The sequence below is a fragment of the Monosiga brevicollis genome, genomic scaffold (assembly GCF_000002865.3).
Source record: "Monosiga brevicollis MX1 MONBRscaffold_25 genomic scaffold, whole genome shotgun sequence".
NCBI classification, from domain to species: domain Eukaryota; class Choanoflagellata; order Craspedida; family Salpingoecidae; genus Monosiga; species Monosiga brevicollis.
Window position 1 is genome coordinate 486,152 of NW_001865062.1, and position 13,816 is coordinate 499,967.

The 13,816-nt window shown below is 56.1% G+C and overlaps 2 protein-coding genes across 2 annotated transcripts; one reads left to right on the plus strand and one right to left on the minus strand.

The window, feature by feature from the left end:
* Window positions 1–429: 429 nt before the first annotated feature.
* On the plus strand, window positions 430–11,425 carry MONBRDRAFT_11008 (uncharacterized protein; the record flags this gene model as incomplete). Its single annotated transcript, XM_001748719.1, has 14 exons — window positions 430–564; window positions 704–1,300; window positions 1,502–1,716; window positions 1,857–2,914; window positions 3,139–3,924; window positions 4,076–5,075; window positions 5,300–9,084; window positions 9,214–9,329; window positions 9,405–9,536; window positions 9,609–9,840; window positions 9,963–10,069; window positions 10,934–11,026; window positions 11,120–11,185; window positions 11,285–11,425. 14 exons carry the CDS (start codon window positions 430–432, stop codon window positions 11,423–11,425), a joined length of 8,463 nt encoding a protein of 2,820 aa, XP_001748771.1.
* Window positions 11,426–11,940: 515 nt separating this feature from the next.
* MONBRDRAFT_11009 (uncharacterized protein) lies at window positions 11,941–13,209 on the minus strand (the record flags this gene model as incomplete). Its single annotated transcript, XM_001748793.1, has 1 exon — window positions 11,941–13,209. One exon carries the CDS (start codon window positions 13,207–13,209, stop codon window positions 11,941–11,943), a length of 1,269 nt encoding a protein of 422 aa, XP_001748845.1.
* Between the last annotated feature and the right edge of the window lie 607 nt (window positions 13,210–13,816).

Here is a 13,816-nt window from a genome sequence, read left to right on the forward strand (position 1 = left end):
GCATCTCACGCACTTTACCCAGAGATATTGTTCTAGCCCACAGCCAGGTCAACGACCTCGTGCTCGCGCCAACACACACGAGCGCGTGTTCTCTCTCTCTTAAAAAAAACTCGAAAACAGTTTTCTCTCTCTCTCTCTCTCTCTCTCTCTCTCTCTCTATCTCTCTCTCTCTCTCTCTCTCTCTCTCTCTCTCTCTCTCGTGTGTCGCGTCGTGTCGTGCCGTGTGGTATTGCGGCGCGCGCACGTTATTCTGGACGTGTTTGCATCGTCCTGGCACCTTGGATTAGCTAGCAAACCATTTGTTTCGGGGGGGGAGGCATCATCAAGCTGCCGGCCGGCGGTGGTGGTGCGCCCGCTATCGACGCCCCGAGGTGCGCGCACACGCGCAAAGGAGCAGGAATTCAAGAGCTCTGAGCCCGGATCAGGAACATGGCGGCCAAGTTCCAGGTCCTCAATGAGGAGGGCAAGAACCGTCATCGCTTCCTCTCCTTCGCTGACCAGCTCAAGCGCATTCAAAACGAGGCCATCCGCCCCTTACATCAGGTCTTTGAGGAAGTTACAGAGGTGAGCCTCCGCTCTCAGCTTGTCCAGCTCGCTTTGCCGAGGCCCCTTCAGCTGCCGGGGGGCTTTGACGCACATTGCCAGCTTTGAATCTGACCCTGCCCCGCCCCTGCCCGTAAACTTGTCTCTGTCCTTGTCGCAGGATACAACCACCTTTTTCGATGAAGCCCTGGACAAATGGCGCGAACTCAATCTCACCTCCCACTTTGAGAGCTTCACCCGGGATGTGCGTGGCCTCAGCGGCAGCCTCCCGCTGCTCGTGCACCACCAAGGCAAGCTTATCGATGCTCTCTTGCATCACCTGACCGTGCCCAAAAGCCGTGCCCTGGACGCGCTGCTGGATTTGACCGTTCAACTCGCCCGTGACCTACGCGATGAGTTTTATCAACATTTTGACCGCGTCTTCGAGACGATGCTCCAACTCCTCAACCCAAGCTCCCGCGAGGATTTGGAAAGCAACTTGGTCAAGCACGCCTTTACCACCCTGAGCTTTCTCTTCAAGTTTCTTCGAGCGTACATTGTCAAGGACCTCGACTACTTTTTCCAGACCTACTACCATCGGCTGCTCGGCGCTGACAGTCGTCCCTTTCTTCGCCAGTTTGCTGCCGAGTCCTATGCCTTTCTGCTCCGCAAGGTCGGCCCTGAGCGTTTCCCAGATCATCTCAAGGTCGTGTTTCAGCATGTGTACCTCCAAGACGATGCTCAACTGGCTGAGGGTGTTGGTCTCACACTCTTTGAGGTGCGTACAGTGCAGATTGTCGCGCTGCGCTGCCTGGTCGCCCGCACATAATAATTAATTGTGCTTGGCTACTTAATCTGTCTGTCAGCCCCGTGCTCATTCCCCAAGATTTGCTCGATCCATATCCTGCTTTAGGCCGTCAAGAGCGTTCGGCAGCAGCTCCACTCCTCTGCCCACGCTCTGCTTGGCGCTTGCCTTCAGCTGCTGGGGACCTACACGACTTCCGCCCATGGCAACGAGCCGCTGCAGGCCCACGTCGTCACCGCCTTGCGTGCCTGTTTCCAGGGTATACTCAAACACGTCTCCGCTGATGTCTGGCGCAACCTTTCGCAATTGGTGCTGGGCCGAGCGGCCACCTTGCGCCAACAATTGGCCAACAAGCCCACCTCACGCCAATTGGCCTTTCACCTCTTTCGGTATGTACCGCTCATTCACACTCCCCTCAGTCTGGCCAAGGCCGCATCCGCAGAAACGGCCGTCTACCTCTCGCCTTTTGTTCCAGAACTGTATCAACACGGCTCACCATCCCGTGCCATCTCTTGCATTCCCCATTCAGGCTGTGTGACGTGCTGCGCACGTGTGTACATGCCAATGCTCGCTCAACCGTGGTCACAGTCACGGCACTAGCGCGCCTGGTCATGGACCTGCTCGAAACACGCACCTCCACTCTCCAGCTTCGTGCCGCGCTGCACCTGCTTCAAGGCCTCACGCTCTGCCACCCCCGTGAAATGGCCGAGCTCGAACTGTGGCAGCAGACAGCACCGGTCCTGTTGCAACACGACCGTCCCATGCTCGAAGCCGAGTTTATTCTGGACTGGGTCGAGGGTCTCTGGCACAGTCGCGCCGCGCTGGCTCTGGTAAAGCAGCCCGTGGCTGACTTTTGTGGTGGCCTCATTGCAGCCAACGCCCGACAACCCATCACCTTTTTGACCCTCTTGGGGCACATTTGCGAGGGCCATGATCTTTCCCTTGACCTTCGCCTTGCCCCCAAGGCCGAAGAAGCCTGCTTCACACTGTTGCTTCGTGCCGCTGCTGCCCTACAACAACAGCCCGACCTCATTCACGAGCGCGATGCGCAAATTGGGGATCTTTGGATCTGCCTTCGCGTCCTGGCACAAGCCCATGATCATAACGACGATGCCAAAGCCCCGCTCTCTGAGAATCGCCGAGCCCAGCTGGATACGGTCTGCAAGATTTTGGCTCGTCATTTAGGTGCCCCGTCGACGCAAGCCTCTCGTCAAGCCAGTGGATCTGGCGTCGTAGATCTTTTGGATGGCCCGGCCATGCAAGTTGAAGGTTACGCCTGTCTTGCCGCAGCGCTTCTCCTGTGGTGGCGTGGTGGCGCGCGTGAGGCTCCGGACGAGGCTCTCGTGGACTGGTTGCTTCAACTGTTGGGCCGACATGGCGCGTCTGAAGCCCTTCTCCAGGCTGCTGAGATCATCTTGGGTGACATCCAAGCCACCCACCCGGGATTGCTGTCGACCGAGCGCCTGTTTCGTCTGCTGGGTCGAACGCAAAAGTTCTTGTCACACTCGCTTGGCAAACAACGATTGCTGCTGCTCCGCATCTTTGGTCACTTTGAACAGCCTCAGTGGCCCAACAAGGAGACGAAAGGTTGGCTTGCCCCTACTGCTCAGTTGTTGTTTTGCTGTTGGTTTTGGTTCTGGTTTTGCCTGGCCAACGTGGTTTGGCATGTGGCTTGGCATGCGTGCGTGCGTGCGATTTGTTGATTGCACCACTTTGTCCCTGCTTCCTGCTCCCTCCCTGCGGCCTACGATTGTATGCTCACTTCAACCCCAAAACCACACCGCCCACCTGCCGGGTCCATGCTGCTGTAGAACCTTGCTTGATTCTTGAGCGTTGCCTCGAGGTCGAAAGCATTCCAGCTGATGTCAAGCGTCATCGTGAGCGCCGCGTGGTCTTGGGCCGTCTGGCTGAGCAAGCGCGCGAGCTTCCTGAGCCCGTCCACCTTGCCGTGTTGCACTACCTTTTCGGCCAATATCGAGTGAATTTCAGCCTGCTTTGGGCTGATGCCAAGGCTGCTCTGCAGGTTCAGGCCGGACTCGCGCCCGAGCTTTTCTGGCGTGTGGCCCGTGACCAGCAGCAAGCCGTCGCTGTTTTGACGCGCACCGTCACAACACAAAGTCTATCCCTACTCAAGCGCGGTGTCGATGTTTATGGCCAGGCCAACGGCGTTAATACCAAGGCTTTTGCTTCACACTTGGAGCACAGTGTGGCGCTGGAAGGCCTTGCTCTAGCCCTTCTGGGCCGACAGTGGCTGCATGCCTTGGCCCCGGCCCTGCACAACAACTTGGCGCACTTGCGCACGGGCCATGTGCCGGAGGATGCGCCAACTCCGGGGAGCTCTCCCGCCTCGTTTCGCCAACTGCCAATGACTGTCTTGCAGACCCTTGAGCAGCTGGCTCACACGGAGGATCGTGTCGACTTGACCAAGTTGCAGCAGCTTGTCTTGGAGACCTTGGCCTCGGCGCCGCAGCTGGTGCAGCAGCACGCCGAACCTCTCGCCAGTGACTTTGTCCAACTTTTTACCTCTGAGTATGACGCTGTGTTTGCCGGCGAGCAGCGCTTTCAGGATATCAGCGACCAAAATGATGCGCTTGCAGGTTGGCCATGTTGCGCTTTGCAAACCCATCAAATATCGTCTCGCATCACGTGCCATCATTTGCTTGCTCACCACGAACAACCTTCGGCTTTCCACTCAATGTTCAATATTCCCACTTGCTCTCTTTTGCTTTTGCGTTTCCTCGTGCCTAGGCATTATTCAAGCCGTGCAGCCCGCTTCGGATGAAGATGAGGACGAACTCGACACAGCTCAGGCAGATGAGAAGGAGGATGATTTGCTGGAGGACCTGGACACCATGGCCCTACGCTCACGGTCTAGCAAGGCCCCACCAGCGCAAACAGCCACGGACGCTGCGTCCAATTCTCCGACAGTACCCGACGGCGATGCCGAGGCTGAGCAGGAGGGAGACGCTTCTGAAGAGCCAACGGCCGATGCTCCGCCTAGGCGTAAGGAGGCTCTGCACGGCAAGCCTGTCGAGGCAGTCGTGCGCCAATGCGTGTTCCGCTGCATGTCGGTGCGCAAGAAAGTCGTTCTTGCGAGCATTACTCAATTCCTGCAGTTGTTTGCGGTCCTCAAGCGTGGTGACGCCCTCCCCATGAGCGCCGAGCTGCAAGATGCTTTCTTGCAGGTTCTGCAGCGGCCAGAGGAGGATATGCAGGAGCATGCGCTCACGGCCTTGTACATTTTCAAGTCCTTCCGCGTTAACGTCAAGCCTTACCACCAACAGTTGACGCTGGTCATTCGCTCACACCGTGCCAAGCTGCGGGAGATCCTTCAAAAGTTCAACATTGAGAGCCAGGACGGCGTTCTCAAGGCTGAGCACCGCGATGCCTGCATTGCCACTCTGCATCGTATCTTGCTCGCCAAAATGTTTGCCCGCCGCGGCCGCAGCAAGCAGTACAACCCACGCGATCAACGCCGCCTTGTGCTGCGCTACTTGCAAGGCTCGACCCAGGAGGAGCTACTTGACTTTGTGCGCCTCGTGACCCGACCTATCGAAGACAACGTTGACAACGTACTCTCCGCAGAGGCTGCAACAACGCAAAACAGTGCCGTTGACGTCACCCGTGCCCCTCCTTTGAAGCGACAGCTCGGCTTTATGGCTTTTGTTACGGATCTGGTTCAAGTGCTAGGAGCCCACCTCGCGCCCTTCCTACCGCATGTCATGCAAATGCTCCTCGGCATTCTTCAGTGAGTGTTTGCTCCCATTCTCTTGACGGTATCTCTGCGCGTCTGTCACTCGACGAAGTTGAGTCGCCAGTCCAACCAGCGACCTGATACCCCTCTGCATTTTTCTCCTCCCCTCCCCACCCACACTTCTTACATTCATGTTTTTCCTTGCTTCGCGCGCTCATGTGTATGTCTTTGTTCGCCCTTTTCTTTATCTTCGTGTGTGTGTGCTACCTCATCCATAGAACCACCGATTCCCTCCTGGCCCAGCGCGACTTGATTGCCCGGCGTCATGTGGCCGTTCTAAAGAGTGTGCGCCGCGAAGGTCTTCGCCGTATCGTTCTCATCTACCAGACTTTTCAGCGCCGGCTTCTTGTGGACTACGATCGCGATATTGATCGCATCCTCGTGTCGCCACACCTCGATTCTTTTGTGGCGGAGCAGTTGCAGCGACCAAGCCCGTTGATGGAGCTTTTCACGCTTTGGAGCGAGCTGCCCACGCTTGTGGACCTCTTTACCGCCTATAATCAGGCAGTGTTGCCGACCATGTGGGCTGTCTTGAGTCACCCCCACGCCAAACCATCGGCTGTTGCCGCTGTCCTTACCGTCATTGACAACCTCTTGCCCACACACGACGATCTCAAGCGCGCCAAGCGCTTCGAAAGGCGTACTGCAGATGCACAGAACGGTGTTACCAAGTCTGATGCGAACGATGCGGACAGCGATGGCGAAGCAGCCGACGTTGTGGAGCAATATCGCGCTGGCGTCAAAGTTGAGGAGGAAGAGTTTATGCGTGAACTTGCTGCAAAGCGGGCCGTCATGACCGATCATGTCAGCTCTTTGTTAGCCCACATGGCAGCCTACATCTTCAACAAGTATGCGGACTCGGCACCTGCTGACACCATGGACGAGACGGGTGACTCGGCGCTACCGTCAACGGACCCTACCACCGCGGCGGTCGCGAGCAATACGGCCTTGGCCGGGGTTGAGGAAGACGAGGATGACAACGAGGATGCAGCAGAGGCAAACACAGACGCAAGCGTGCCTTCCGCTTCGAATACCGCAGTTGGGAAGACGCGACTCAAACGATTTGCACCGCTGGACTTGTCCATCCTCTCCCGCTTGGCCCCCTTTGCGACTGATGCCGACCAAGCCGTGGCTTTGACGCGGCTGCTCATGTCTCAGCTCTTGCTGCCGGACCGCCTTTTGCGCGTGCCCAGCAAGGTGCATATTTTGCGCTTTGCGTTGCACGCATTCGACCTCTTTGGCCATGCCCATGGACACCTGGCTGCTCTGGCACAGGTCCTGGAGCGCAGTGACAGCGCTCAGCTCAGATCTCTGGCTGCTGAGTGCATCGTGGCCGGCGCCAAATTTGAAGACATGGTCGACGTTGCCCCGGTCGCAGCCGATGTGCTCGCGCTCCAGGCACTCGATGGCACAGCGGCGGGCGAAGTTCCAGACTACGAAGCCCGCGTTAGTGCTTTCGAGCGCTTGCGAGCTCGTCTCGAGACCAAAGACGTCACCCTCTCTGCTCCCGCCCTCCAGTTACTGGTGCAAGGCACTTCCCACATGCTCTGCAGTGATGACTTTACGCTGCGCAGCATTGCGGCCACGCTCTTCGAGCTGTTGAGTGCCACAGCTGAGCGCAACCCCGAATTTTACCCGGTCCTCATCGAGGGGCCATGTCTGCGCGTCTTGAAGCGTGGTGTGCGCGCCGATTCCGATGCTGCCCGCCAGCAAGCGCTGCAGTTGTTGGCCCGCCTCTCTTCCATGTTTGCAACCACGCCGCGCTTTGCCGTATTGCAGCCGCTGCGTCACCATGACGAGGAACAAGATTTTTTTGCCAACATGGTGCACATTCAGCGCATTCGTCGCATCAAGGCCCTCACGACTCTGCAGGCCTACCTTCAGGAGCACCAGTCATCACTCGCCGATGACGACGTAGCCACCGAGGACACCGAGGCTGATGCCTTTTTGCAAGACATGCTCACGGGCTTTTTTGTGCCTGCCTGCGCGCACTACGTGTTCGAGGCCACCAAGGTTCAAGAGTCCAACTTGGTATTGGCGGCCACGGACACCATTGGCGCGATGGCTCGTGTCTTACCTTGGTCCGCTTATGCGCAGCTGCTCCGCAGTTACATTGACCAAGCCTCGCGCAAGCCGGACCTTATCAAGACACTGCTTCGTGTGGCTGTTGCAGTACTTGATGCCTTTCACTTTGATGTCAGCGATGCCATGGTAGAGGTGGAAGCGCCTGCCAAAAGCAACGTTGCGGCTTCTGGTACGGGTGCCACCAAAGCGACGGCGGAAGCGCATGAGGCAGATCAGGACGATGATGATGAGATTTACACTAGTCGCCAGATGCGTTCGAATCGTACCCGCACGGGTGGCCTGACTAGCCGCAACCCTGTCCTGCAGGGCCTGCTGCGCGTGTTCATTCCCAAGCTGAACCGGTTGCTGGCCTACAAGGACGAGGAGGGCCATGACTTGGTTCGCAGTCCTGTCGCGCGTGCTCTGGTGCGCCTTTTCCTCAACTTGCCCGATCAAGTGCTGAGGGCTCAGCTCCCCCACGTTCTATTGAAATTGGTAGCGATGCTGCGCCATCGCCACAACAGCCTGCGTGACGAGGCTCGTCGCGTCTTTGTAGACGTATCGGTCATGCTGGGGCCTGCGTATCTGCAAGCTCTTGTCAAGGAGCTCAAAGATGGTCTGACTCGAGGCTACCAACGACATGTCCTCTCTTACACGCTTCACCAGGTGCTGCATGCACTCCAGCCCAGTTTTGCGCCCGGCGACGTCGATGCATGCTTGGATCCAGTCATGGAAGTGGTGATGGACGACATCCTGGGTTTGGCCGGCGAGGAGAAAGATTCGGATGAAATTCCGAACCGAATCAAGGAGGCCAAAAAATCCAACTGCTACGAAACAGCTGCGGTCATGGCCACGTTCATCTCACCTGGTATGACCATCATGCTCCTTGCGCCCATTGAGAACGCCATGGCAGTCACCGAGAGTAGCCGCATCGTCAACAAGCTACGCGAGCTCCTGCGCACCATGGGTCGGGGGCTGGAAAACAACGCTGCCTTTACGGTTGAGACCTCGCTTAAGCTGGCCCATTACCTTGTTCGCCGCTACTTGCCTTTAAGCAAACAAGGCGCGGTCAAGGTCAAGGACAAGCAATTGCGCCCGGAGTCCATCTTCATTGTCCCACCGAGGCCCAGCGGCCCTCAAGGCCCGCAGGTGTACTTTAACACGAATGCCCACTTGATGGTAGCGCTTGGCCTTCAAATGCTTCTGGCCGCCTTCCGCCACAACCAGCTGGACGCCACCAATGAGGAGCAGCTGGGCATGCTCGACCCATTCACCCCTCTGCTCGTGGACTGTCTGTTTTCCATGCATACGCGCATTCTCAGCTTGACGTGTCGCATCTGGAGCCATTTCATTGTTCTGCATGGTGCATTGCCGTCTATGACCAAGGTGGTACCCAAGCTGACGTCGCGCATGATCAAGCTCATGCATCGCACGGGCGAGAGTAACGCTTCAACCGAACTGGTCCAAAGCTGTGCCAAAGCTCTGGGTGTTGTTTTGCGCGATGTCAACTCGGCCAAGCTCTCGGACAACCAATTAGAGGTGCTCTTGTCCTTTATTCGCGAGGATCTGGAGACGGTCGAGCGTCAGACGACGGCCTTTGGCTTGCTGCGCACCATCGTGACGCGTAAGCTGATGCACCCAGAGGTGTACACGGTGATGGACCGCGTTGGCTCCGTCTTGGTACAATCGCAATCCACCGCCTCGCGAAATTTGGCCTGTCAAGCATTTGTCGCCTTTTTGCTCAACTATCCGCTGGCAAAGAAGCGCCTGGTGCACCATCTGCGCTTCCTCGCCTCCAACCTCAATTACGAGTTTGACACGGGCCGTTTGAGCGTGGTGACTACGCTGCACGAAGTCGTCCGACGCCTTCCTGATAACATGGTTCACGAATATCAGGAAACCTTCTTGCTGCCGCTGGTGCAGCTAATTGCCTCTTCAGGTTGGTCATTTTGCGGTCCTTCTGCGTGGTCGCTAGACAGATGGCATCATGCAACTTGGTTTTTGAATATGGCTCGTTTTTCCATTTCATTTTTTGTTTTTTTGTTTTTTAAATTGTCCCCGTGTGTAGACGTGGCGCACACGCGCCAGGTGGCTCAGCTGGCGCTGCGCGCTTTGCTGGATCGGCTACCTCACGCCGAACAAGACAAGATCTGCGAGATGGCCAATTTGTGGCTTCAGAGCGAGGTCAGTCAATTGTGAGCGATGGTTGGCCAAAAGTTTGGCCTAAAGCAGAGCTGACCGCCCCTTGCCCTACTCTAGAAGCCCGCACTTCAGGTGGCTGGCTGGCAAGTGACATCGCTGCTTATTGACGTTTATGACACGCGCTTTCGCACCTTTGCCCCCCGGGTCATCGAGCATGCGATGGCCGTCTTTGCCAATGCTGTGGATGAGGTACCGTTATGCGACAGATTGACTGCTGGATTGCCCATCCGTATCTAATAATGCAAAATGGCTGTTCAATAGGATACTGACGAGGAGACAGATGACATGCAGGGCCAGGACACTTGGCAGCTTCTCTATCTGAGCCTGACAGTCCTTCACAAGCTAGCAGGTTCTTTAGAAAGTGTCAAGCAGACGCTTCTGTCCAACGCTGAGCTGGGCCGACACCTCAAAAGTCTTTTGGGCTACAGTCATGCTTGGGTGCGGCTTGCCAGCGCCCAATGCATTGGCGGTCTCTTGGCCAACCTTGCGCCAGGTACATGCATCACTTGAGCCCCTTTGCACCAGAGCTTTGAGTCACTGTCGCCCGCCGTCTTCGACACTCATTGTGCGTGCCATCTACGATGTGTTTCTTGTATTGTGCTCTGGTGTCGTCAGGCGCGGTCGCGGCGTCAGTGCTTGGGGATGCTTCCAGCACTAACAACAAGAAAGCGGTATCTGCATTGGGTCTCACCACGATGATGGAAGTGTATGACCTCACCTACGTAAGTTGCAAACTTCTGCACACGCCGAGAACATACACCGTGCCACTCACGTTTACCTCTTCTGCTGTTGCCATGATGATGTGTGACTATAGAGTTGTGTGATGCAACTCAAGTCCCGCTTTCTCGATGCCGTATTGGGGGAGCAAGTTGTCAAAAATGTGTTGTTCTTGCTCAAAGTGCTACTCGAGGGCACAGACAACTCGAGTTTTGCGGTTGGTCTGGGTTGCTCACCGTGTTTACCAAGCCACGAGTCTTGTGTGGCTCCGTATCTCTCGGTGGTGCTGAATTTCTGATGGTTTGGACTCGCTGGCGTTTAGGATGGATTGCCTGCATTTGAGCGCCACCCATCAGAATCCGATGAGGAGGACGCAGAGAAGGAAGATGACACGACGGCGCCGGCTGTGGCTCACATCGTGCGCCGTATTTTGGACCTTGGACGCACTGGTGCGTGGTGACTTTCGTACATGACCGCAACTGCTGGGCTGCAGCTGCACCCATGGCATTGACTGACCGCGGATGATCGCGCCTTGGATGCTACTGCAGAGGCGGTTCAACACCACGAATCGGAGCGTGTGCGTCCTACTGTTGTCAAGTTTCTAGGAGCCCTTTTGACAGGGTTGCGCGGGCAATGGCCGGCGTTGTGTCAAGGTGCCGTGCATCATGCAGCTGAGCTGCTTTTCCGGTGCGTCGTTTTTGAGTCGTCGCACTCCTTCCGTTTATTCATATAACAAATCAACCAAGCAGCGAGTGAACTCCCAATAAACATGCATTTTTCTGCTGCTGTACGCGCATCTCAAACCCCGGTCCCTGTCCCTTGTCTTACGGTCTGTGCTCAGAACGATGGATGATGACGGGTCACCGGAGGAAGTGCGCCAGATGGTGCGCCAATTGATCGACCTCTGTCAACACGTTTGCGGTTATGACATGACCACCATGCTGGATGAGGCGCGCCAAACGGTGAGTGATAAGGATTGGTTTGGAGACTGGCATATTGCCAAGAGCTTACAGCTGTTTGTGACTTGAATTGTGATGCGTTTGTTCATTTCCAAGGTGGCCGCCAAGAGGCAGAAGCGCAAAAACCGCGAGAACCAAATGCAGATTGTCAATCCACAGGCGGTATGTTCGTGTGCTTGGCCGCTTGTTGACCTTGTCTTCAATCAAGTGCTCTTGGCGTCTCGTTTTCTGATCCCGCGTCGCATTAACGATTGGTCATAGGCTGCGGCGCGCAAGGTAAAACGAAACCTGGCCAAGCGGGCAACCCGCCGCCGTCAAGTCGAGCGATTTAAACAAAAGTCTTTTGGTGGCAAGTCCGTGGACGGCATTGTCCAGGCCAAGCGTGCCAAGAAGCATTCATGAAAGCTACAGTTTGAGTGAGAGGTTGTGTGTTGGTTGCGATGAACCGGAGAATTGTGCGTGCCGCGTTGCCAAACTCGCACTCGCCCCGGCCAGTTGATGGAGGGATGTGAGCCGAATCTCGAACAAATTTAAGGAACCTTGCCAAACCTGCCATGATGTGAACAAGTCTTCCACATTTGAGATCAGGACAAGGGATCTGAACCTGTATTGACTGTCTGTTGGTTAGTTTTTTGTTTGTTCTTTGTTTTTTTTCCTGGTGTTGGTAAGTTTAGTTGTTGGAAGCCACACCGATGGCGAACAGATATCCAAGGCAGGTGAAGGTCTCCCGCCTTCACACAATCCCAGCAACGTGTGTTTTCTGCCCAAAGATGAGATGATGATTGATTCATTCAATTAGGTAGGTTAGGTCTGTCACAGATCTCTAGAACGAAATAAGGATGGGTTTTGTCGTGCTTGTTGGTCATTTCATGCGTTGCCGCCTCATTCACGAGGCGTGTGGCTTTTTTTGCCCATGTTCACTGAAAAGGTTGGTTGATGGCGAGTCCGGAGAGGTGGGAAGTAGCAAGGGCAATGTCCGAGAGGGGAAGGCTATCCGCTGCAGTGAGGCTATTGCTGGCAAAGGAGAAGTTGAGATCAGGTTCGTCCTCGTCTTCGGAATCATAGGAGAGGGCGGCAAGCTGTGCATAGTGATCCAGCACGCTGGCAAACGTTTGTGGTCCTTTGGTTACCCCTTGCTGCCAGGCGGCAAGTTCAGAGGGGAGGCGCCAACGACGCTGCCAGACCAATTGAATGTCACAGGTGACGACACGTTGCATGGCGATGCGAAAGAAGCCGTCGACGAAGCGGCCGTCGAGATCAATGGCACCGACATGTGAGTGTCCCTCGAGGAACTGATTTAGTGTTGCGGCGGCAAGGAGGGAGCCCGAGTAGTCCTGAAGTTCGGGCTCTTCTGCGGCACTGCAGGCGGCAGCGAGAGCCAAAAAGTCGAGGCGGGTATTTCGTTGCACTTCACGGTCTTCCATGGCATTGGAGGTGAGGCGCTGACAAATGACAAGGTCGATGGCCTCCGAGGGCAGGAGGGCGACAAGGGGGCTGGTAGATGGGCAGGGCTGCCGTGTCTGCTTGAGTGGTGAAGATGGCTGTGTGGCTGAGATGCGAGCGTCCAAGTCGGAGCGGGTGAGGGCTGTGGTCGCAAAGATGCAGCCTGTGCCTTGGCGGATGTAGAAATCTTGGTAGACTTGTAGAAGTTGTGGGTGGGCGAGGTCGTCATCATCAAAGAGGATCACAGCGTCATGGGTAGGCATGTGGCCCAGCGACTCTTGGCGCAGTTTGAGGAAACCTTCGAGAGCGAGGCAGACATGCTGAAACTGGCGACGGGGCTGGGGCTGGGGCAATCCGCACAAGACAAGGCCGGGCGGTAAATCAGACTGCACTGCCTGCAGCAGGGCTTGAAGCAGCAGGTGAGCTGGCCCAACCGAGGAGGGTGGGGCCACGGCCAACGGGATGGTGGCGGTGCCGACTGCGGTTGCAGTGGTTGCCTGAGTGAGCAAGCGGTGAACTTGGAACGTGTCGAGGGCGGTAGAGAGGCTGATGACGATGTGGTCAAAGGCAGCCCCTTGCTGAACCAAAAGGCTGCGGACGGCAGCGACCAGGAGATCAAAACGCAGGGCGTGTTCCACATGCGAGGCGATCAGTGCCGCGGTGGCTGTCTGAGGTGGTGGCACAGGCTGCACGCCACCGACACCAAGCACCCATTGGTGCTGATGAGCCGGAACACGAAACATTCTCGGATCGACTAAAGAGGTCAAGTCTCAAACTTTGGTCACTCGACGCCCTCTCTCTGTGTGCGCGCGTGGAGCAGGGAGAGGAAGCAACAGAAAAAAAAAGCCATCGACGCCGGCAACTGCCAAGTGTGATGCCTCTGGCTGGGATCCACAGAGAGGCGTCTGATGCAGTGTGCTACAACGTGAGGAACCTCAGCCTGATCAGAGAGCTGAACAGCAAGCACGAACCACAGTGTATGTGTGTGTGTGTGTGTGTGTGTGTGTGTGTGTGTGTGTGTGTGTGTGTGTGTGTGTGTGTGTGTGTGTGTGTGTGTGTGTGTGTGTGTGTGTGTGTGTGTGTGTGTGTGTGTGTGTGTGTGTGTGTGTGTGTGTGTGTGTGTGTGTGTGTGTGTGTGTGTGTGTGAGCGTGTGATGTGAGCGTGAGCGTAGCTGGCGGGAGAGATTGCTGCCATTCGATGTCGGCTTGCAGCGATGACTGCAGTGATTGCAACATCCTGTTGATCTACGAAATGCTTACAATAAAAACATGACATACACTTTTCCCTTTCCCTTTAAGCTTATGACCCTTTTTTCACTCACATGAATTGCTGATATCGTGTGTCTGTTC